Source organism: Theropithecus gelada, chromosome 7a (genome assembly GCF_003255815.1).
Source record: "Theropithecus gelada isolate Dixy chromosome 7a, Tgel_1.0, whole genome shotgun sequence".
Lineage (NCBI taxonomy): Eukaryota > Metazoa > Chordata > Mammalia > Primates > Cercopithecidae > Theropithecus > Theropithecus gelada.
In genome coordinates, this window is record NC_037674.1 from 50,012,865 (window position 1) to 50,038,147 (window position 25,283).

Below are 25,283 nucleotides of genomic sequence, written 5' to 3' on the forward strand. Positions count from 1 at the left end.
GACCTTTTCATTCTGCTCTGAACTTCAAATTTCCCTCCCCCGTATTTATTTTTATTTATTTATTTATTTATTTATTTATTTATTTATTTTGAGACGGAGTTTCGCTTTTGTTGCCCAGGGCTGGAGTGTAGTGACATGATCTCGGCTCACTGCAACCTCCACCTCCTGGGTTCGAGCAATTGTCCTGCCTCAGCCTCCCCAGTAGCTGGGATTACAGACCCCCGCCACCATGCCCAGCTAAATTTTTTTATTTTTATTATTTATTTATTTATTTTTGTAGTAGAGACAGGGTTTCACCATGTTGGCCAGGCTGCTCTCGAACTCCTGTCCTCAAGTGATCCGCCTGCCTCAGCCTCCCAAAGTGCTGGGATTACAAGCGTGAGCCACCGCACCCGACTCTCCCCCAATTTTTAAAACTCGCTGGCTGGGCTGACAGCTAGGGCCAGGAGTTCAAAACTCAGCCTCACCAGTCGCCCCTCCTCAGAGGGAGGAGGTTGTTTTGTTTTGTTTGAGAAAGAATCTCACTCTGTCGCCCAGGCTGGATTGCAATGGCGGGATCTGGGCTCACTGCAACCTCTGCCTCCTGGGTTCAAGTCATTCTCCTGCTTCAGCCTCCCAAGTAGCTGGGATTACAGGCACCTGCCACACACCCAGCTAATTTTTGTATTTTTAGTAGAGACAGGGTTTCACCATGTTGGCCAGGATGGTCTCAAACTCTTGATCTCAAGTGATCTGCCCACCTTGGCCTCCCAAAGTGCTGGGATTATGGGTGTGAGCCACCATGCCCGGCCAGACCTGGGGTTTAGACCCATTAAAGAGCTTCCTTACAGATGGCTGACAGTCTTGCCACCCATTATTTCAAAAATAGATGCCTGTTTTAGAGTACTTAAGACATTCACAGATTCAAATGTTGAGTTTTTAAATATCGCTGGTATATTTCTGTATTGTATTACCAAAAAAAAAAAGAAAGAAAGAAAAAGTCCCACAGGAGTTTGGAACCAGAGAACAGCCTGTTTGGGGAGTGGGGAGCACAGCAGGGCTCCTCCTCCCTGTTCCTTCAGCTCCCACCCTCTGCCAGACTTACCTGTAAATCGGGCCATACTTCTGGAAATTCTGGACATGGTGAAGGTGGACTTTGTGTGTGCCTGTCTCCCTCCAGAAATGGTACAGGTTTAGCCAGCCATTGTCACCAGGAGAGGGGATCTCATTGAAGGGGCGAGGACTGCGAGTGGAGATGCCAGCTCCCTCACTGGTGGGCACCCTGAGATGCCCCAGCCTCTCCTTGGGGGCACTCAGAAAGGTCTGGCAGCCTTTGACCAAGACTGAGCGTGGGGGAAGACCCTTGGCCAGCATGCTGTCCCCACAGCTGTGACTGTACCTGCTCCACTCCAGTGGGGACTGCGAGGATGACTGTAGCTCTGGGCCACCAGGGCCAAGATTATAACTACCATCTCAAGGCCATGCCAGAAGCTGATAAAACATTCACGTCCTTCCTCCTCCTGCAGGCTCTAACCCACAGACAGCTCCTCCCCTACTCGATATGAAGGTTCAGTCTGGAATTTCTGCAGCGTGAGATTCTCCAAATGACAGTGTCAGGCCTCTGAGCCCAAGCCAAGCCATCGCATCCCCTGTGACTTGCACGTATACACCCAGATGGCCTGAAGTAACTGAAGAATCACAAAAGAAGTGCAAATGCCCTGCCTCGCCTTAACTGATGTCATTCCACCACAAAAGAAGTGAAAATGGCCAGTCCTCGCCTTAAGCAATATTATCTTGTGAAATTCCTTTTCCTGGCTCATCCTGGCTCAAAAATTTCTCCCACTGAGCACCTTGTGACCCCCACTCCTGCCCGCCAGAGAACAACCCCCCTTTGACTGTAATTTTCCTTTACCTACCCAAATCCTATAAAATGGCCCCACCCTTATCTCCCTTCACTGACTCTCTTTTCGGACTCAGCCTGCCTGCACCCAGGTGAAATAAACAGCCATGTTGCTCACACAAAGCCTGTTTGGTGGTCTCTTCACATGGACGCACATGACATTTTGGTGCCATGACTCGGATCAGGGGACCTCCCTTGGGAGATCAGTCCCCTGTCCTCCTGCTCTTTGCTCTGTGAGAAAGATCCACCTATGACCTCTGGTCCTCAGACCACCCAGCCCAAGGAATATCTTATCAATTTTAAATCGGGTAAGCGGCCTCTTTTTACTCTCTTCTCCAACCTCTCTCACTATCCCTCGGCCTCTTTCTCCTTTCAATCTTGGCGCCACCTTTCAATCTCTCCCTTCTCTTAATTTCAATTCCTTTCATTTTCTGGTAGAGACAAAGGAGACACATTTTATCCGTGGACCCAGAACGCTGGCGCCGGTCACGGACTGGGGAAGGCAGCCTTCCCTTGGTGTTTAATCATTGCAGGGACGCCTCTCTGATTACTCACCCACGTTTCAGTGGTGTCTGACCACGCTGCAGGGTCGCCTGCCTTGGTCCTTCACCCTTAGCGGCAAGTCCTGCTTTTCTGTGGGAGGGGCAAGCACCCCAACCCCTACCCTCCTTGTCTCTATCCCTTCTCTGCTTTTCCGAGGGAGGGGCAAGCACCCCGACCCCTTCTCTGTTTCTACCCCTTCTCTGCTTTTCTGGGGGAGGGGCAACTACCCTGACCTCTTATTTTTGCACCCCAATCCCTTAGTTCCACACCCCGACCCCTTTCCCACTTTTCTGGAGGGCAAGAACCCCCGAACTCCTTCTCTCCGTATCTCTACTCTCTCTTTTCTCTGGGCTTGCCTCCCTCACTGTGGGCAACCTGCCACCCTCCATTCCTCCTTCTTCTCCCTTAACCTGTGTTCTCAAGAACTTAACACCTCTTCAACTCACACCTGACCTAAAACCTAAACGCCTTATCTTCTGCAACACCGCTTGACCCCAATACAAACTTGACAATGGCTCTAAATAGCCAGAAAACGGCACTTTAGATTTTTCCATCCTACAAGACCTAAATAATTGTCGTAAAATGGGCAAATGGTCTGAGGTGCCTGACATCCAGGCATTCTTTTACACATCGGTCCCTCCCTAGTCTCTGTTCCCAATGCAACTCATCCCAAATCTTCCTTCTTTCCCTCCCGCCTGTCCCCTCAGTCCCAACCCCAAGCATCGTTGAGTCTTTCTAAAAATCATCCTTTTCTACAGACCCATCTGACCTCTCTTCCCTCCTCACCAGCCCAAGCTAGGTCCCAGTTTTCCTCAGCCTCCGCTCCCCTACCCTATAATCCTTTTATCACCTCCCCTCCTTACACCCAGTCTGGCTTACAGTTTCGTTCTGTGAGTAGCCCTCCCCCACCTGTCCAGAAATTTCCCTTAAAAAAGTGGCTAGAGCTAAAGGCATAGTCAAGGTTAACGTTCCTTTTTCTTTATCCGACCTCTCCCAAATCAGTTAGCGTTTAGGCTCTTTTTCACCAAATACGAAAAACTTAGCCCAGTTCATGGCCTGTTTAGCAGCAACCCTGAGATGCTTTTCAGCCTTAGACCCTGAAAGGTCCGAAGACCATCTTATTCTTAATATGCATTTTATTTTATTACCCATTCTGCTCCTGACATTAAATAAAACTCCAAAAATTAAATTCCGGCCCTCAAACCCCACAACAGGACTTAATGAACCTCGCCTTCAAGGTGTACAATAATAGAGTAGAGGCAGCCAAGTAGCAACTTATTTCTGAGTTGCAATTCCTTGGCTCTACTGTGAGACAAAACCCAGCCACATTTCCAGCACGCAACTCCAAATGCCTGAACTGCAGCTGCCAGAGGTTCCCCCAGAACCTCCTCCCCCAGGAGCTTGCTACAAGTGCTGGAAATCTGGCCACTGGGCCAAGGAATGCCCGAAGCCCGGGGTGCCTCCGAAGCCGTGTCCCATCTGTGCGGGACCCCACTGGAAATTGGACTGTCCAACTCGCCTGGCAGCCACTCCCAGAGCCCCTGGACCTCTGGCCCAAGGCTCTCTGACTGACTCGTTTCCAATCCTTCTTGGATTAGCGGCTGAAGATCAACGCTGCCCCATCGCCTCGGAAGCCTCCTGGACCATCACAGATGCTTTGGGTAACTCTTACAGTGGAGGGTAAGTCTGTCCTCTTCTTAATTAATACGGAGCCTACTCACTCCACATTACCTTCTTTTCAAGAGCCTGTTTCCTTTGCCTCCATAACTGTTGTGGGTATTGATGGCCAGGCTTCCAAACCTCTTAAAACTCCCCAATTCTGGTGCCAATTTGGACAACATTCTTTTATGCATTCGTTTTTAGTTATCCTCACCTGCCCAGTTCCCTTATTAGGCCAAGACTTTTTTTTTTTTTTTTTTTTTTTGAGATGGAGTCTCGCTCTGTCACCCAGGCTGGAGTGCAGTGACCAGATCTCAGCTCACCGCAAGCTCCACCTCCCCGTTTTATGCCATTCTCCTGCCTCAGCCTCCCAAGTAGCTGGGACTACAGGTGCCCGCCACCACGCCCGGCTAATTTTTTGTATTTTTTAGTAGAGACGGGGTTTCACCAAGTTAGCCAGGATGGTCTCGATCTCCTGACCTCGTGATCCGCCCGTCTTGGCCTCCCAAAGTGCTGAGATTACAGGCTTGAGCCACCGCGCCCGGCCCTTAGGCCAAGACATTTTAACTAAATTATCTGCTTCCCTGACTATTCCTAGGCTACAGCCACACCTCATTGCTGCCTTTTCCCCCAGTTCAAAGCCTCCTTTGTGTCTTCCCCTCATGTCCCCCCACCTTAACCCACAAGTATAGGATACCTCTCCTTGGCGACTGATCAGTCACCCCTTACCATCTCATTAAACCCAATAACCCTTACCCCACTCAACGCCAATATCCCATCCCGCAACATGCTTTAAAAGGATTAAAGCCTGTTATCACTCACCTGCTACATCACCTTTTAAAGCCTGTAAACTCCCCTTACAATTCCCCCATTTTACTGTCCTAAAACCAGACAAGGCTTACAGGTTAGTTCAAGATCTGTACCTTATCAACCAAATTGTCTTGCCTATCCACCCCGTAGCACCAAACCCATATACTCTCCTATCCTCAATACCTCCCTCCACAACCCAGTATTCTGTTCTGGATCTCAGACATACTTTCGTTACTATTCCTTTACTCCCTTCATCCCAGCCTCTCTTCGCTTTCACTTAGACTGACCCTGACACCCATCAGGCTCAGCAAATTACCTAGGCTGTACTGCTGCAAGGCCTCACGGACAGCCCCCATTACTTCAGTCAAGCCCAAATTTCTTCCTCATCTTTACCTATCCCGGCATAATTCTCATAAATACACACTTACTCTCCCTGCTGATGGTGTCCGGCTAATCTCCCAAACCCCAATCCCTTCTACAAAACAACAACTCCTTTCCTTCCTAGGCATGGTTAGTACAGACAGAATTCTTACACAAGAGCCAGGACCGCATCCTGTAGCCTTTCTGTCCAAACAACTTGACCTTACTGTTTTAGCCTAGCCCTCATGTCTGTGCACAGCGGCTGCCACTGCTTTAATACTGTTAGAGGCCCTAAAAATCACAAACTATGCTCAACTCTCTACAGTTCTCATAACTTCCAGAATCTATTTTCTTCCCCCAACCATCACTCAGGACACTGCTTATGCTGATAAGTTAGCTAAAAAAGCAGCTAGCATTCCAACTTCTATCCCTCACGGCAGTTTTCCTCCTTCACATAGGCCACTCCCACCTACTCCCCCACTGAAACTTCCACCTATCAGTCTCTTCCCACACAAGGCCAATGGTTCTTACACCAAGGAAAATATCTCCTTCCAGCCTCACAAGCCCATTCTATTCTGGCGTCATTTCATAACCTCTTCCATGTAGGTTACAAGCTGCTAATCCACCTCTTAGAACTTCTCATTTCCTTTCCATCATGGAAATCTATCCTCAAGGAGATCACTTCTCAGTGTTCCATCTGCTATTCTACTACCCCTCAGGGATTGTGCAGGCCCCCTCCCTTTCCTACACATCAAGCTCGAGGATTTGCCCTGCCCAGGACTGGCAAATGACTTTACTCACATGCCCCGAGTCAGAAAACTAAAATATCTCTTAGTCTGGGTAGACACTTTCACTGGATGGGTAGAGGCCTTTCCCATAGGGTCTGAGAAGGCCATCGCGGTCATTTTAGACATAATTCCTCGGTTTGGCCTTCCTAACTCTATACAGTCTGATAACGGACCAGCCTTTACTAGTCAAATCACCCAGTTTCTCAGGCTCTTGGTATTCAGTGAAACTTTTATATCCTTTACCATCCTCAATCTTCAGGAAAGGTAGAACGGACTAATGGTCTTTTAAAAACACACCAAGCTCAGTCACCAGCTTAAAAAGGACTAGACAATACTTTTAGCACTTTCCCTTCTCAGAATTCAGGCCTGTCCTCGGAATGCTACAGGTTCCAGCCCATTTGAGCTTCTGTGTGGACACTCCTTTTTATTAGGTCCCAGTCTCATTCCAGACACCAGACCAACTTGGACTGCACCCCAAAAAACTTTCATCCCTACGGTCTTCTGTCTAGTCATACTCCTATTCACCATTCTCAACTACCCATAAATGCCCTGCTCGTGTTTACACTGCCGGTTTACACTGTTTCTCCAAGCCATCACAGCTGATATCTCCTAGTGCTATCCCAAACCGCCACTCTAAATTCCCTCTTAAAGTAAGTAAATAATCTTTGCTGGCAAGGCTATGCTGAGCCTCCTTAAGCACTCTCTAATTAGATGTCCTAGGTCTTCCCAATTCTTAGTCCTTCAGTGCCTGTTTTTCCTCCTTCTCTTACCTTGTGTCTTCCATTTAGTTTTTCAATTCATACAAAACCGCATCCAGGCCATCACCAATCATTCAATACTACAAATGTTTCTTCTAACGACCCCACAGTATCACCCCTTACCACAAAATCTTCCTTCACCTTAATCTCTCCCACTCTAGGTTCCCAAGCCGCCCCTAATCCCGCTTGAAGCAGCCCTGAGAAACATCGCCCATTCTCTCTCCATATCACCCCCCCAAAAATTTTCACCACCCCAACACTTCACACTATTTTGTTTTATTTTTCTTATTAACATAAGAAGGCAGGAATGTCAGGCCTCTGAGCCCAAGCCAAGCCATCGCATCCCCTGTGACTTGCACGTATACACCCAGATGGCCTGAAGTAACCTAAGAATCACAAAAGAAGTGCAAATGCCCTGCCTCACCTTAACTGATGTCATTCCACCACAAAAGAAGTGAAAATGGCCGGTCCTCGCCTTAAGCAATGATATTATCTTGTGAAATTCCTTTTCCTGGCTCATCCTGGCTCAAAAATTTCCCCCACTGAGCACCTTGTGACCCCCACTCCTGCCCACCAGAGAACAACCCCCCTTTAACTGTAATTTTCCTTTACCTACCCAAATCCTATAAAATGGCCCCACCCTTATCTCCCTTTGCTGACTCTCTTTTCGGACTCAGCCTGCCTGCACCCAGGTGAAATAAACAGCCATGTTGCTCACACAAAGCCTGTTTGGTGGTCTCTTCACACAGACGTGCATGACAGACAGGGAGACCCCTCTGTCTCTGCCCTCAGTGCCAGTCCTAGCAGACTCCTGAAATATCTGCCTGTGCCTTTGCCTGAGCTGGGCCTCCTGCTGGCCCCTGCAGCGGAGTCCATGCCCTGGCAGCCATTGGTCAAGAATGCAGACAACCTATGTTTGGGGGAAATGAGGGGCCTCAGAGCCATCTTGCCAGCTTGGGGCAACATATGTCTTAGTTATGGCCCCACTGTATAGACACACATCATTGAACAACAGGGATACGTTCTGAGAAATGCAACCTTAGGCTCTTTTATTATTATTATTATTATTTTGTTTTTTGAGAGAGAGAGAGTTTCACTCTTGTTGCCTAGGCTGGAGTGCAGTGGCGTGATCTCAGCTCACTGCAACCTCTGCCTCCTGGGTTCAAGTGATTTTCCTGTCTCAGCTTCCCGAGTGGCTAGGATTACAGGCACACACCACTGTAAGGGTAAACTGAGGCTGGAGCCAAACCGGGAACGAAGACACAAGGCAAATGGCAGTGAGAATACCCTTTATTAGGACTCGCGGGTGAGGTTCCTCAGTCCAAAGGTGCAGGCTGAGGAAGTCACGCTGGGGGAGGAGGGTAGGGGTTTTTTATTTTTTATTTTATTTTATTTTATTTTTTTTGAGACGGAGTCTCGCTCTGTCACCCAGGGTGGAGTGCAGTGGCCGGATCTCAGCTCACTACAAGCTCCTCCTCCCGGGTTCACGCCATTCTCCTGCCTCAGCCTCCGAAGTAGCTGGGACTACAGGCGCCCGCCACCTCGCGGGGCTAGTTTTTTTTTGTATTTTTTTAGGAGAGATGGGGTTTCACCGTGGTAGCCAGGATGGTCTCGATCTCCTGACCTCGTGATCCACCCATCTCGGCCTCCCAAAGTGCTGGGATTACAGGCTTGAGCCACTGCACCCGGCCGAAGGTAGGGGTTTTTTATAGCCCAAGAGGTAGGGAAGCTGGTTGTGCAAACAGGGCCTGAGGGGTCTTGAAACTACTAAGGCAGGAGTTGAGTAAGGGTCATGAGGAAGGGGTCTTTGGAAACTGTCAACCGAAACTGCTGTTTACGAACTTGTGGAATGCAGGTGAGCTGCAGGTCATGGGGGAGTGTGGTTGCCCAGCCAGAACTCTGACGCATGTAAGTCTGCGGGTGTGTACAAGGGTGAAGGGAGTCTAACAAAAGGCCTGCTACACCGGGTAACACCGCCATGTTGGGTCTAGATTCCTGCCTAACAGCCACCATGCCCAGCTAATTTTTGTATTTTTCATAGAGATGGGGTTTCATCATATTGGTCAGGCTGGTCTCGAACTCCTGACCTAGGTGATCCACCCGCCTCGGCCTCCCAAAATGCTGGGATTACAGGTGTAAGCCACCACGTCTGGCCTCCTTAGGCTATTTCACTGAGGCGTGAACAACCCAGAGTTCACTGACACAAACCTGGATGGTATAGCTTACTACACACCTAGGCTACATGGCATAGTACAAACCTGTACAGCATGTACTGTACTGAATACTATGGGCAACTGTAACACAAACACAAGTATTTGTTTAAATATAGCTAAACACAGAAATGGTACAGCAAAAATAAAGTAGTATAATCTATGGGACCACATGACCAAAATGTCATTATGCAGCATGTGATTGTATATATATGTGTGATTATAAACTGTTTTGTATAGTTCCCTGATTTTAAAATACTGTATATTTTCTGAAAATATTATGCAAATGGAAAGTGTTGCATTATTATTTTTTAAATTACAGTTGTATTTGTTCATTATAGAATGCTGAGGAAAAAGACAAACCAGAAAATTAAAATCCTGTGAGTTATTAATGTTAGAATGAAAGAAACCAGACACAAAAGAGTACACACTGTTGGATTCCATTTTGATGAAGTTCAAGAATTGACAAAATTAATTTATGGTGTTAGAAGTGTTTCTCTTGTCAGGTAATGACTGGAAGGGGGTACAACAGAACTTTCTGGAGTGCTAGAGATGTTCTTTCTTAAGCTGAGTGTTTGTATATGTAAAAATTCACTGAACTATACATCTGTGATTTGTTTCATTTTATTAAATATGTTACCTCAATAAAAGTGTAAACAAAAGCTCTGCATCTTTGCCTAGGTAATCGTTTCTCCAGTATTAAAAACAATGACCCTTAGAGAAAGGACACAGACTCATTGAGTAGGAAAAAGCCCCAAATAAGCTTTGGTGCAGATTTCCTCCTCCTCAGATTCTGTGGGAAGAAGGAGGTCTCTGACTCCCGAGAGATCAAATTGTCACTGCAGGCAGAGCATGGGCCACCCTGACACAGTGAAGAGAACAAGGAGATGGGTACTAGAAGCCAGCTGCCCTGAGAAGCTCTGCACTTACTGACATCTGGCAAGGAAGGGGCAGCAGTTGATTCAGTGGATCCCAGTAAGGGTGGCAGCATCACCACACCTAACAGTCGTCCTGGTGACCCAGATGATGGCCATTGGACTCTCTCTGTTTATGAGGCCTATGAATGTGGTCCTGGCTTTTATCAAAACAGCTGGGCATCCGGGGGTAGGTTGTCCAGGCACAAATTCCCAGAGTTTTTGGAAATTCTCCGGCTAATGACTCTATGCCTCAACTCAAGGCAAAAAGCCAGAAACTCTCTTTCCCAGCATACCTTGCAACTGGGATGCAGGCAGATGACTTGAGCTCTACCAATCAGATGCACCCTCATGAAATCTTTGTTGAGAAGGTAGCAACATGATGAAACAGGCACCATGTGAAACCCAGTCTGACATATGGGGTGGAAGGGATCTCCACCCTGGGACAGCTGCAGTGCCTGAGCCCTGTGGGGTTCAGTGAGTGGCCTCCAGGGCAGCTCTGAGATGTGAGTTCAGTGATATTCCTGAAACCTTGGCATCCAAGCCTGATTATTGACCCTCCTAGAGATTTAGTGAGGGACATGGTCCCCTTAATACATTTTTTTTGTACTACATGTTAGCTAGAGTGAATTCTGCTGTTAACAACTAAGAACTGTGAGTGATACCCTGGTAAACAGCTAACTATATTGCTAAAAGTTTGTCATACTCTTTTCTTCCTTTCTTTTGTGTGTGTGTGTGTGTGTGTGTGTGTGTGTGTGTGTGTGTGTGTGGGAGTTTCACNTGTGTGTGTGTGTGTGTGTGTGTGTGTGTGTGTGTGTGTGTGTGTGATGGAGTTTCACTCTTGTTGCCCAGGCTGGAGTGCAATAGTGCAATCTCGGCTCACCGCAACCTTTGCCTCCTGGGTTCAAGTGATTCTCCTGCCTCAGCCTCCCAAGTAACTGGGATCACAGGTTTATGCCACTACGTCCGGCTAATTTTTTCTATTTTTAGTAGAGACAAGGTTTTTCCATGTTGGTCAGGCTGGTCTTGAGCTCCTGACCTCAGGTGATCTACCCACCTCGACCTCCCAAAGTTCTGGGATTACAGGCATGAGCCACTGCACCCGGCCTGTCATACTCTTATATTTCAAACTTACCCCAAACATTTTGTTCCAGCTCAGATAATCCTACTTTTAATTTATTTACAGGCTTTAACTCCTTAAGGGGACAGTCTGGGAACCAAAGTGAGAAAGTCTCATGACAAACTGTGACTTGATGGAAAGGAGGGCAAAAGATTTGTTATGGGGACTGTCAGGCCTCTGAGCTCAAGCTAAGCCATCATATCCCCAGTAACCTGCACATATACACATCCAGATGTCCCGAAGCAAGTGAAGAATCACAAAACAAGTGAAAATGGTCAGTTCCTGCCTTAACTGATGACCTTCCACCACAAAAGAAGTACAAATGGGCAATCCCTGCCTTAACTGATGACATTATCTTATGAAATTCCTTCTCCTGGCTCATCCTAGCTCAAAAGCTTCCCCACTGAGCACCTTGTGACCCCCACCCCTGCCCGCCAGAGAACAACCCCCTTTGACTGTAATTTTCCGTTACCTACCCAAATCCTATAAAACAGCCCCATCCCTATATCCCTTCACTGACTCTCTATTCGGACTCACCCTGCCTGCACCCAGGTGATTAAAAAGCTTTATTGTTCACACAAAACCTGTTTGGTGGTCTCTTCACATGGACGCACGTGAAATTTGTTGTCATGACTCGGATCAGGGGACCTCCCTTAGGAGACCAATCCCCTGTCCTGCTGCTCTTTGCTCCATGAGAAAGATCCACCTAAGACCTCAGGTCCTCAGACCAACCAGCCCAAGGAACATCTCACCAATTTTAAATCTGGTAAGCGGCCTCTTTTTACTCTCTTCTCCAACCTCTCTCACTATCCCTCAACCTCTTTCTCCTTTCAATCTTGGCTCCATCTTTCAATCTCTCCCTTCTCTTAATTTCAGTTCCTTTCCTTTTCTGGTAGATACAGAGGAGACGCGTTTTATTCATGAACCCAAAACTCCAGCACCGGTCATGGACTCGGGAAGACAGTCTTACCTTGGTGTTTAATCACTGCGGGGACGCCTGCCTGATTATTCACCCACGTTTCAGAGGTGTCTGATCACCAGGGGGATGCCTGCCTTGATCCTTCACCCTTAGTGGCCAGTGTCATTATTTTGGGGGGCAAGCACCTCCCACCCCTTCTCTCCATGTCTCTACCCTCTCTTTTCTCTCCATTTTCCTGGGGGGCAAGCACTGCCCATCCATTCTATACTTTCCTGGGGGACAAGCACCCCCCAACCCCTTCTCTCCATGTCTCTACCCTCTCTTTTCGCTCCACTTTCTAGGAGGGCAAGGACCCCCCACACCTTCTCTCCATGTCTCTACCCTCTCTTTTATCTGGACTTGCCTCCTTCACTATGGGCAACCTTCCACCTTCCATTCCTCCCTCTTCTCCCTTAGCCTGTGTTCTCAAAAACTTAAAACCTCTTCAACTCACACCCGACCTAAAACCTAAATGCCTGATTTTCTTCTGCAATGCCGCTTAACCCCAATACAAACACAACAATGGTTCCAAATAGCCAGAAGATGGCACTTTCGATTTCTCCATCCTACAAGATCTAGATAATTCTTGTCATAAAATGGGCAAATGGTCTGAGGTGACTGATGTCCAGGCATTCTTTTACGCATCGGTCCCTCCCTAGTCTCTGTTCCCAATGCAACTCCTCCCAAATCTTCCTTCTTTCCCTCCCACCTGTCCCCTCAGTCCCAACCCCAAGTGTTACTGAGTCTTTCCGATCTTCCTTTTTTATGAACCTATCTGACCTATCCTCCTCCCCAGGCTGCTCCTCACCAGGCTGAGCCAGGTCCCAATTCTTCCTCAGGTTCTGCTCCCCCAGCCTATAATCCCTTTATCACCTCCCCTCCTCACACCTGGTACGGCTTACAGTTTCATTCCGAGACTAGCCCTCCCCCACCTGCCCAACAGTTTCCTCTTAAAGGGGTGGCTAGAGCTAAAGGCACACTCAAGGTTAATGCTCCTTTTTCTTTATCCGACCTCTCCCAAATCAGTTAGCATTTAGGCTCTTTTTCATCAAATATGAAAAACCCAGCCCAGTTCGTAGCCCGTTTGGCCACAACCCTGAGACACTTTACAGCCCTAGACCCAGAAAGACCAGAAGGCTGTCTTATTCTCAATATGCATTTTATCACCCAGTCAGCTCCTGACATAAAAAAAGAAAAGAAAAACTCCAAAAATTAAATTCTGGCCCTCAAACCCCACAACAGGACTTAATTAACCTCACCTTTAAGGTGTACAATAATAGAGAAAAGTTACAATTACTTGCCTCCACTGTGAGACAAAACCCCAGCCGCACCTCCAGCACACAAGAACTTTAAAATGCCTAAGCCGCACATGCCTAAGCTTCAGTGGTCAAGCATTCCTACAGGAACTTCTCCATCAGGAACTTGCTTCAAGTGTCGGAAATCTGGTCACCGGGCCAAGGAATGCCCCGCAGCCTGGGATTCCTCCTAAGCCGTGTCCCATCTGTGCAGGACCCCACTGGAAATCAGACTGTCCAACTCGCCCAGCAGCCACTCCCAGAGCCCCTGGAACTCTGGCCCAAGGCTCTCTGACTGACTTCTTCCCAGATCTTCTCAGCTTAGCGGCTGAAGACTGATGCTGCCCCATCGCCTCAGAAGCCTCCGGGACCATCACAGATGCTTTAGGTAACTTACAGTGGAGGGTAAGTCTGTCCCCTTCTTAATTAATATGGAGGCCACCAACTCCACATTGCCGTCTTTTCAAACGCCTGTTTTCTTTGCCTGCATAACTGTTGAGGGTATTGACAGCCAGGTTTCTAAACCTCTTAAAACTCCCCAACTCTGGGTGCCAACTTGGACAATATTCTTTTATACACTCCTTTTAAGTTATCCCCACTTGCCCAGTTCCCTTATTAGGTCGAGATATTTTAATTAACTTATCTGCTTCCCTGACTATTCCTGGGCTACAGTCACACCTCATTGCCACCCTTTTCCCCAATTCAAAGCTTCCTTCACACCCTTTCCTTGTATATCCCCACCTTAATCCACAGGTATGGAACACCTCTACTTCCCCCTTGGCGACTGATCATGCACCCCTTACCATCCCATTAAAACCTAATTACCCTTACCCGGCTCAATATCCCATCCCACAGCACACTTTAAAAAGATTAAAGCCTGTTATCACTTGCCTGTTACAGCATGGCCTTTTAAAGTCTATAAACTCTCCTTACAAAGCCCCGATTTTACCTGTCCAAAAACCGGACAAGCCTTACAGGTTAGTTCAGGATCTGTGCCTTATCAACCAAATTGTTTTGCCTATCCACCTCATGGTGCCAAACCCGTATACTCTCCTGTCCTCAATACCTCCCTCCACAACCCACTATTCTGTTCTAAATAAACCTAGCTGACCCCACAGATCCTAAATCCTTTCCCCACTCCCCTTCCCATTCCTTAAAAAAGAGCTCCCACACTAGTTCTCCCTAACTCATCACTCCCTTTTCATTACATACAGCCAAAGTGCAGGGCTGTGTGGTTGGAGTTCCTACACAAGAGGCGGGACCGCACCCTGTAGCCTTTCTGTCTAAACAACTTGACCTTACTGTTTTAGCCTAGCCCTTATGTCTGCGTGTGGTGGCTGCGCTGCTTTAATACTTTTAGAGGCCCTCAAAATCACAAACTGTGCTCAACTCACTCTCTACAGTTCTCATAACTTCCAAAATCTATTTTCTTCCTCACACCTGATGCATATACTTTCTGCCCCCCTCCACTACCTCTCAGCAAGCCGAACTCATTGCCTTAACTCGAGCCCTCACTCTTGCAAAAGGACTATGCATCAATATTTATACTGACTCTAAATATGCCTTCTATATCCTGCACCACCATACTGTTATATGGGCTGAAAGAGGTTTCCTCACTATGCAAGGGTCCTCCATCATTAATGCCTCTTTAATAAAAACTCTTCTCAAGGCCACTTTGCTTCCAAAGGAAGCTGGAGTCATTCACTGCAAGGGCCATCAAAAAGCATCAGATCCCATTGCTCAGGGCAATGCTTATGCTGATAAGGTAACTAAAGAAGCAGCTAGCTTCCAACTTCTGTCCCTCATGGCCAGTTTTTCTCCTTCTCATCAGTCCCTCCCACCTACTCCCCCACTGAAACTCCCACCTATCAATCTCTTCCCACACAAGGCAAATGGTTTTTACACCAAGGAAAATGTCTCCTTCCAACTTCACAGGCCCATCCTATTCTGTTGTCATTTCATAACCTCTTCCATGTAGGTTACAAGCCACTAGCCTGCCTCTTAGAACCTCTCGTTTTCTTTCCATCATGGAAATCTGGCCTCAAGGAAATCACTTCTCAGTGTTCCATCTGCTATTCTACTACTCCTCAGGGATTGTTCAGGCCCCCTCCCTTCCCTACACAGCAAGCTTGGGGATTTGTCCCTGCCCAGGACTGGCAAATTAATTTTATTCACATGCCCCAAGGCAGGAAACTAAAATCCCTCTTGGTCTGGGTAGACACTTTCACTGGCTGGGTAGATGCCTTTCCCACAGGGTCTGAGAAGGCCTTCACGGTCATTTCTTCCCTTCTGTCAGACATAATTCCTTGGTTTGGCCTTCCCACCTCTATACAGCCTGATAACAGACCAGCCTTTACTAGTCAAATCACCCAAGCAGTTTCTCAGGCTCTTGGTATTCAGTGAAACCTTCATACCCCTTACCATCCTCAGTCTTCAGAAAAGGTAGAATGGACTAATGGTCTTTTAAAAACACACCTCACCAAGCTCAGCCACCAACTTAAAAAGGACTGGACAATACTTTTACCACTTGCCCTTCTCAGAATTCGAGCCTGTCCTCAGAATGCTACAAGGTACAGCCCATTTGAGCTCCTGTATGGACGCTCCTTTTTATTAGGCCCCAGTCTCATTCCAGACACCAGCCCAACTTGGACTGTGCCCCAAAAACTTGTCATCCCTACTATCTTCTGTCTAGTCATACTCCTATTTGACATTCTCAAGTACTCATAAATGCCCTGCTCTTGTTTACACTGCCAGTTTACATTGTTTCTCCAAGCCATCACAGCTGATGTCTCCTGGTGCTATCCCCAAACCGCCACTCTAAATTCCCTCTTAAAATAAATAAATAAATAATCTTTGCTGGCAGGGCTGTGCTGAACCTCCTTAGGCACTCTCTAATTGGATGTCCTGGGTCCTCCCAATTCTTGGTCCTTTAATACCTGTTTTTCTCCTTCTTTTATTCAGACCTGTGTCTTCGTTTAGTTTTTCAATTCATACAAAACCACATCCAGGCCATCACCAATCATTCTATACAACAAGTGTTTCTTCTAACAACCCCACAATACTACCCGTTACCACAAAACCTTCCTTCAGCTTAATCTCTCCCACTCTAGGTTCCCACACCGCCCCTAATCCTGCTTGAAGCAGCCCTGAGAAACATTGCCTTTTATCTCTCTATACCACCCCCAAAAAATTTTCACTGTCCCAACACTTCAACACTATTTCATTTTATTTTTCTTAGTAATATAAGAAGACAGGAATATCAGGCCTCTGAGCCCAAGCTAAGCCATCTATCCCCTGTGACCTGCACTATATGTCCAGATGGCCGGAAGCAAGTGAAGAATCACAAAAGAAGTGAAAATGGGCAGTTCCTGCCTTAACTGATGACATTCCACCACAAAAGAAGTGAAAATGGCCAGTCCCTGCCTTAACTGATGACATTACCTTGTGAAATTCCTTCTTGCTCATCCTGGCTCAAAAGCTCCCCCACTGAGCACCTTGTGACCCCCACCCCCGCCAGCCAGAGAACAACCTCCTTTGACTCTAATTTTCCACTAGCTACCCAAATCTTATAAAATGGCCCCACCCATATCTCCCTTTGCTGACTCTCTTTTCGGACTCAGCCCACCTGCACCCAGGTGATCAAAAAGCTTTATTGTTCACACAAAGCCTGTTTGGTGGTCTCTTCACATGGACATGCCGGATGTGCATGAAAGGGACTGCTACTGTATTCCCTGTAGTTTTACCACCCTTAGGTAAGTGTTAAAAAACATTTTGATGTGGTTTCTTCTAGTCCTTTTTCTAATCCCTTTTCTAATTAATTCTTATTTATTTATTTTTTTGCTTTGTTTTCTGAGAGGTTGAAATTTTATTTACTCTGGCTGGACACGGCGGCTCATGCCTGTAATCCCAGCACTTTGGAAGGCCTCGGTGGGTGGATCACCTAAGGTCAGGACTTTGAGAACAGCCTGGCCAACATAGTAAAATCCTATCTCTACTAAAAGTACAAAAAAATTAGCCAGGTGTGGTGGCAGGCCCTTGTAATCCCAGCTACTCAGGAGGCTGAGGCAGGAGGTTCAGCTGAACCCAGGAGGCAGAGGTTGCAGTGAGCCAAGATCGCGCCATTGCACTCCAGCCTGGGCAACAAAAATGAAACTCCATCTCAAAAAAATAAAATAAAATAAAATATTTATTCATTTTTTACTTCATCGTGTAGTTTTATCAAAATAATCCATGTAGGTGGTTGAAAAATTCAAGTAGTTCTTCTACGAGTCTGTACTCAACCAGAAAAGAAGACAGGTAGGAGATATGTATCAAGACATTGATTGGTTTATAAAATCATGAGACTGGCTAGGCAAGTCCCAAATCTGTAGGGGAACCCATCAGGAAGAGCAGGCTGGGACTCTCAGGGATGGGATGAAGCCACTTTCCTCAGGCAGAATTTCTTCTCCTTCAGGGAAGCTGCAGCCCTGCTCTGAAGGCCTTTCAACTGATTGAACCAGGTCCACCCAGATCATTTAGGATAATCTCCATTTCTTAAAGTTAACTGATTTGTGGTTTTAATTACATCTTTAAAATACCTTCACAGCAACACCTAGATTCGTGTTTGATTGAATAACTGTGTCTAGTTGGCACATAAAACTATCAGTCAAGGCTACTACTATATGTAAAACTGTACATAAAACTGACGATCAACAGGATTACTAAACTTGTAAGGAAAGAGGGCAACCCCCTGCTCCAACCCCAGCCCTCCCTACTCCTGACACCATTTCCCAGAGGGGAATGGAAATCTCTTCTCCACAATCAACCAATCAGATTCCCATCCATTTGTTTTTTCTTAGAAGCATCTCCCAGCCATTGCTTTCCCTGATCCACGCTGCTTATCTCTAAGCCTGTGCATAGCTTTTATCCTCCCTTCACCATCATCTTGGAGATTTCCTTTTTCTTGCCTCTCTTCCTAGCCCATGTCTCCTGTTTAGCTTGAATGTACCTCTCAGTACTTGCTTAGAAAGAGTGCATGAAAGGCTTAGTTTTGAGGCCTTTGCTTGTCTGACAATATCTTTATTCTGCCCTCATACTTGGTCAAGAGTTTAGCTGGATATAAAATTTTAAGTTGGTAATAATTTTCAATCTTTTAAAGTAATTTTTTAAAGCATAGCTCCATTGTCTTCCACTTTTTGGAACTGCCATTGGGAAGTCCAAGGCTATTCTGGTTCCTGTATCCTTGCATTTATTCTTTTTATTCCCATCTGCTAGCTCCCAGGACCTTCTGGCTGCCCTGAAATCTCACAATGCACCTTGCCACATCACATCAGTCCTTGGGCAAGAGACTTGGTGAGTCCTTTCAGTCTGGAAATACAAGTTCTCAAATCCCTATAACTGTTCTCATATAATTTATTTCATAATTTCTTCCCTTACTTTCTCTCTTACCTACTTCAGGAATTCCTATGGTTCATATGTGAACCTCTTGATTTTATCTTTGTTGTTTTATTTTCTCTCCCATGTTCCATTTCTTTGTCCTACCAAATAATTCTCAACTTCAGCTTCCAACCTTTTTTTTTTTTTTGATGGAGTCTCACTCTGTTGCCCAGGCTGGAGTGCACAATCTCAGCTCACTGAAACCTCCGCCTCCTGGGTTCAAGCAGTTCTCTTGTCTCAGCCTCCCAAGTAGCTGGGATTACAGGTGCACGCCACCACGCCTGGCTAGTTTTTGTATTTTTAGTAGAGACAGGGTCTCTTTATGTTGGCCACAGTAGCTGGGATTACAGGCACACACCACCATGCCCGGCTAGTTTTTGTATTTTTAGTAGAGATGGGGTTTCTCTATGTTGGCCAGAATGGTCTCGAACTCCTGACCTCAGGCAATCTGCAGGCCTCGGCCTCCCAAAGTGCTAGGATTACAGGCGTGAGCCACTGCGCCCGGCTGCTTCCAGCCTTTCCACTGCAATTTTTATTTCCACAATCTGTTGTTTAATTTCCTACAGCCCTTTCTTATGTCTGGATGTAGGCACAATATGGATGTAACAGCTTCTCTTAACTCTCTGAAGATATTAAATATCGTTTTTGGTTTGTTCGTTTAGTTTGCTTTCACTTTCTGCATAGTCTTTTTCCTCTGAATTCCTTTTTCTGTTTGTTTTGATCCCTGCCTTTCATATTAGAAGATTCCTGGGCCGGGCTTGGTAGCTCATGCCTGTAATCCCAGCACTTTGGGAGGCCGAGGCAGGCAGATCACCTGAGGGCAGGAGTTCGAGACCAGCCTGACCAAGATGGAGAAACCCCGTCTCTACTAAAAATACAAAATTAGCTGGGCATGGTGGCATGCACCTGTGATTCCAGCTACTCGGGAGGCTGAGGCAGGAGAATCACTTGAACCAAGGAGGCGGAGGTTGCGGTGAGCTGAGATCGCACCACTGTACTCCAGCCTGGGCAACAAGAGCGATACTCCGTCTCAAAAAAAAAAAAAAAAGATTCCTTAAATGTCTAATGATTTTTGGCAGTCAACTCAAAGTCCTCCCTGGATTCCAAATTTAAGAGTCAGGACCCAAGTGACTGGCTGGAGTTTGGAACAAGTGGGCAGGGCTCACCTGGCTGTGGCTTCAGAGCAGGGTGATAGGGAGGACTCAGACACCAATCTCAGTGCCTGTACAACTTATCAGTTGGGCTGATCATTTCCTCTATGGAAGAATCTTCTAGATCTTCACTTGCCTTACTGTGGCTGGAATTCAAACCTGAGTTGTACCTTGCCCAGGCCTGGGCTCTCAGGCCCTGGCCATGCTTCTGAGAAGCAGACCTGGGTACAGGTGCAGGGCAGTGAGCAATGTGACCCAACACCCTGGGGGATACAGACTTCATCACCTCCTCTTTCTCCTCTGGCCTTGCCCTCCACCATCAGCCAGGAACTTCCTCTGTGGAAGTCTGCAGTGATTTTTGGGTTGGCCTCACACAGGGCAGGCTGTGGGGAAGAGCCACTCTAGTTACTAGAGTGAGGCAAGGGCAGAGGCAGGCCTCAGAGGCAGCCCCAAGGGCCTGAGTCAAGAGTGGCTCTTCCCCAGCCTTGGAAAAACATGAAGAAAGGAATTTCACCTTGGAATCCTAATCCTCGTCATCTCTCCCCAGTTGGCCCAGATCTGGGGCTGTAATTCAGTACAGCTGACTCAGAGGGGCTCTGGATCCCTTGAGCTGAGGTCTGCGGTCAGGCTCCACTCTGGACACACTCTAAGACCTTGGCAAATCTGGTTGCCATGGAACTCAGGATGTCAACTCTTCCCTGTCCACATACTTGATCTGTGTTGCCTTCCCCTCAGAGCTGCTTCCATACCCCCTCCCATTATATCATACCCCCAGACCCATTCTCCCAGCCCAGGTAAATCCCCCACACCCACCCCGCATCACCCTGCACCTACCACTTTCCCAAACAACAAAGGTCAGTCACCTATAGAGTTTTCAAGTCATTTCAACAAAATTACTGCCCACTTGGTAAAAATGTGTAGGTCAGAAAACACACATGTGCCATGTAGAGCATTGCATGACAACAATCTGCACTATACCTCATACTTATCATTGGAGAATACAGCTTCTCTGTTTTTTCCCCCAAAATCTTATTTTCTGGCAAACAAGGCATTTAAAACACACATCTAAGAGACAGAAAATAGATTGGTGATTGCTTAGAGCTGAAGGGATGGAGGGATTAGAGGATGGGACATAAAGGGTGTAGGGATTCTTAGGATGATGAAAATGAAAATATTCTAAAGTATATTGTGGTAATTATCATACAACTCTCTGAATACACTAAAAGCCATTGAATTGCATACTTTAAATGGGTGAATTGTATGGTGTGTGAATTATAACTCAATAGAGCTGTTACCAAACACACACACACACACACACACACACACGAGTGACACTCTCCTGGCCTCTTTTGTTGCGTGTGTCAGCCCCTAGATCACCCACCATGGCGAAAGATGTCCTTACACAGCCACTTGACCCCAGACTCCAATACCGTTGAACCACTTTCAACAAATTTAGAGCAACAGTTTTTAGCAGAAAAAAAGAAAAAAAAAAAAAAAAGCACTTATCAAGAGTGGTTGTTGCTCTCCCTGCTGGAGTGACCGCTACCTCATCAGTCACGAACCTTCTGATAAAGAGAGTTTGGAGAAAGCCTGTTTTGCCTCACTGATGGCCTTGAGCCTGGAATGACATCAGCCGGGGAAGATGTCTCACGAGCAGCAGCAGGGTGATGAGCTTCCACAAAGAAAAGCAGTCCTCCAAGGACTGGTTTTTCCTCCAGCACTGAGGTGACATTTATCAATTTCTGACTTAAAGTCAATCCCGCTGTTCTATGCAGCCCCGCATTCCTCCCTCAGAAGGAGCCCTAATTGATGTGGCATGGAAGAACTTGTGGTCCTCTTGGCAGCCACCCCAACTTCTGTTCAGGCCTTTGCACCTCCCCTAGTGTTGTGGGGCACTGACCACCTCCCCAGAAGTGGCCCAAGCTGGGGGTTATTGCCTCATCCTCCCCAATGGTCACAGTCACATCACAGCATAGGCCAGTGATTTGGTTTGGACCAATGAAACACAAGGAAAGTTTTGCTGGCCGCTTCTGGGAGAAAAGTTCCCTCACTTCTCTGAAAGAGCTTCCGGAAACACATCACTCACCCCAGACGAGGCTGAATGTATTAGCTGTTTACTGCTGCTTAACAAATTATCCCAAAACTTAGTGGCTTAAAACAATAAATGTTTATGATCTCACAGCTTCTGAGGGGGCAGCACCAGGAGCAGCTTTGCTGGGTGGTTGGGTGGCTGAGTGGCTCAAGCTCAGGGTTTCTCACAAAGGGGCTGCCGTCTCTGAAGCTTGACCAGGGTGGGGATCAGCTTCCAAGCTGAGTGGATTAAACTGGCCCTGCTTCAAAACTTTTCAGTGGCTGTTTTGGGACTATTGAGAATATTAATGAATGATGTATACATTTCAAAAGATATATATTATGTGTATATTACATAATTTTTCTCTCCCTCTCTCTGTTCTTGCCAGTACCCAAACTGAAATTTTCACCCTCTCAAAAGTGATGGGAAGTTAGGGTCCAACCCTCACCAACCCCCTCACGATGGGCAAGTGAATCCTCTGCTAGGTGAGGTTAGCCTAGTGCTCGACTATGCCTAAGTCCTTCTTGGCTCTCTCAAGACAGGCCCATACTTATAGTGCTCTCTCCTCCCACTCCTGCCTCCCATGTTCTGTAACTATCCTATCATTCTCAGAGTAGAGGGTGTACACATTTAGATCCATCTAAACGTTGCCTAGGATGGGGAACATGATTTTGTTCATTGCAGGCAGCTTGGATGAATAAAAAGAAATTCCAGATCACAGACTTAAGATACAAGTGTATTCTCTCTCCCATAAAGGATGTCCAAGCCTGGGCAGTCCAGGGTGAGTATGTCGGTCCCAGCAAAACGCCAGGCTCCATCTTCCTGCTTCACCACAAAAACATTTGGTTGGCATCTCTAAGGCCAGCTGATGGTGGAAGCTGCTGCTTGAGTGCTAACCGTGTTGCTGGCCAGAAGGCGGAAGAACTCAAGAAGACCAAAAGGGGCCCTCCCTGTAGAGCCAGCTTCATTTAAGCCCCTTCCTCAAAGTCCCACACGAGTCCAACCACATCTCGTTGGTGGGAACTTAACCACACTGAGGCAGGAGAATAGGGAATTAGGGTAACCAACGGTTAAGGCATGAGCAAAAGAAGAACGGGTGCAGCCAGTTCACATAAGCAAAAGGAACAGCAGGTACAATCAATTCTGGGCAGGATTAGGCAACATACAGGCCACATCTTCACTCCTGTGATAACCACAGTCCAAGTCTCCACTTCAGCCTCTAATTGGTCATGGGTCAGTCCTTCATAGGATGTGACTGACTGGAGGCCTCTGGAGGGCACCAGGGGTGTTCTTGTTGTTTAGCTTAATAAAAATCTCTCATTGAAGGGGCTCCTGAGCCGCTTGCTCAAGCCCAATCTTGCTCTGTGAATTGTACTTTCACATCTTCAATAAATCTGTGCCTTCATTACTCCATTCTTTCATTTCTTTGTCTTTTGTTGCTTTGTTTGTGCGTTTTGTTCAATTCTTTAACACGCCAGGAACTGGGACAACTCAGTCAAGACCTTCCATTCAGTAACCACATGACTATACCTGGGTACAGGGAGGCTGGGCAATGTCGTTTGGCTCTAGATGGCAATACACCTGGTAGCAGAGGTGCTAGCCAGACCATACACATAATAATACAGTTTTGTATCATGAAACAAGCAAGGGTTTTGGAGCCAGATGGACTTGGGTTCAAATCCTAGTTCAACCACCGAGTGGTCGTGTGGCATAGGGCAAGACACTTGAGCTACTTGAGACTTAATTTTTTTCATATTTAAAATGGAGATAATCGGACCTGCCTCTCGGGGTTGTTGCAAGACAAAAAAAGCACTTAAAAGATTCATAGGTTCTCAGAGTAGCCCACCTAATGTCATTGTCTTAAACACCACCCTCTTGCTCAGCTTAGGGTATGGACACCATACATGAAAATTAGGTGATTCTTTCCCTGTTTGTTTTCACATGCACAGCTCAGGGTATTTCACTAAGGGGGAGAAATACCCCGAGGTATTTCCCCCCGACTCCACCCTATTCCTGCCTCTGAGGGTGTTTCATCTGTTTCTGTGCCACCCTACTCTAACAGTTTAAAGGTAAGAGGGAGGGGCAAGGACCTAAGAGGTTTGGAGAGAAACCAGCCCTAGAGATGGCATTCAAGGTTATGGCATTTCTCATCTTAAGTATCAGATGTGGCTGTTAAAACTATTTTATTATTGAATAGATTCCTTTTGCTGTTTGGGGATTTTCTTGTTTGTTGTTTGGCCTTGGGAGGGGTCACGTGGCCATATGGTAAAGAGACATTCCCGAGGAAGGAATGAAACACATTGTTCCTGCTCAGGCCAGGACTTATGTAGTCAGGGATTATGAAGACTGAATGTTCTGTGTCCTGGAGGAAAGGAGACCCTGCTTTGGGGACTGTTTCTTTTTATGGATCCTGGGCTATTCCTTCTGCCCAATGAGAGTGAAATGAAGGGAAATATGGGACAGAGTTGACATAGCTTTGGGGGCAAGAGTAATTGGGGTGAAGGAGGGAGAAGACTGGACCCAGAACTCAAAGGCCCAGAGTCCCCAGCAGAGGAGTGCTGCCAGATTGGGGGCCCTGCAAAGGACATCTCTGAGGGCTGGTTCTGGGGGCCCATCAATTGCAGTCCTCCTATGAGAACTTACTCCACATGGTGATCTGGAACCTGAGCCCTAATCTTAGCTCCGCAGTGCAGCCTCTCGCTACTCCCCTAAGTCCTCATTACTGCTGTAAGTCCAGAGGAGCCCCCACGCCCCAACTTGAAGGGTGAATTAGTACCCCCAGAGCACTCCCTGCCTGGGTGCACACTGTGGCTCCCTGTTCCCCACTATACACTGCCCAGGCTGGCTTTGAACTCCTGGGCTCAAGCAATTCTCCTAGCTCAGCCTCCTGAGTAGCTGGGAATACAGGCGCATGCCACCGCGTCCAGTTTCATTTTTATTTTCACAGCTTCACTTTACTTCCTCAGTGCAAACATGCTAAAATATTAAAAATTTGCTGTAAAGTTTTTGAAAGGATATTTATAATTTTGCTCTTGAAACCATTTGACTAGGAGTAACTGATTTAAATTACAATTGGGAATTCTTGTGAAATGAGAAAAACCTAGCCCACACATTCTTTCAAATGTAATGAAATTTTTATGAATACTAAATTTAACAATTAATGAGGTTGATATAATGTTACAGTTGGACACTTGATTAAGAATTTATTGATTTCAATTTTACAGTGTTCTTATTTCAGAGCCAATCATTTTTTCTTCAGCTGTCAGATATTCACATGGGCCCCTGGGAGGTCCCTGCTGCGGGCTTCTCTAGCGGGCAGTACATAAGTAACCAGGCCAACATCTCTTCCCTG

General features: G+C 46.7%; 1 protein-coding gene across 1 annotated transcript in view; it reads right to left on the reverse strand.

Annotated features, from left to right (window-relative positions):
• The window catches only part of LOC112627656 (cholesterol side-chain cleavage enzyme, mitochondrial), a 30,687-nt gene extending 29,179 nt beyond the window's left edge, over window positions 1-1,508 (reverse strand). Inside the window, exon 1 of the mRNA XM_025390203.1 lies at window positions 1,085-1,508. Within this exon, the coding sequence (XP_025245988.1) occupies window positions 1,085-1,353 (269 nt within the window). The 5' untranslated portion in view covers window positions 1,354-1,508. The remainder of the gene's footprint in view (window positions 1-1,084) is intronic.
• Window positions 1,509-25,283: the final 23,775 nt, after the last annotated feature.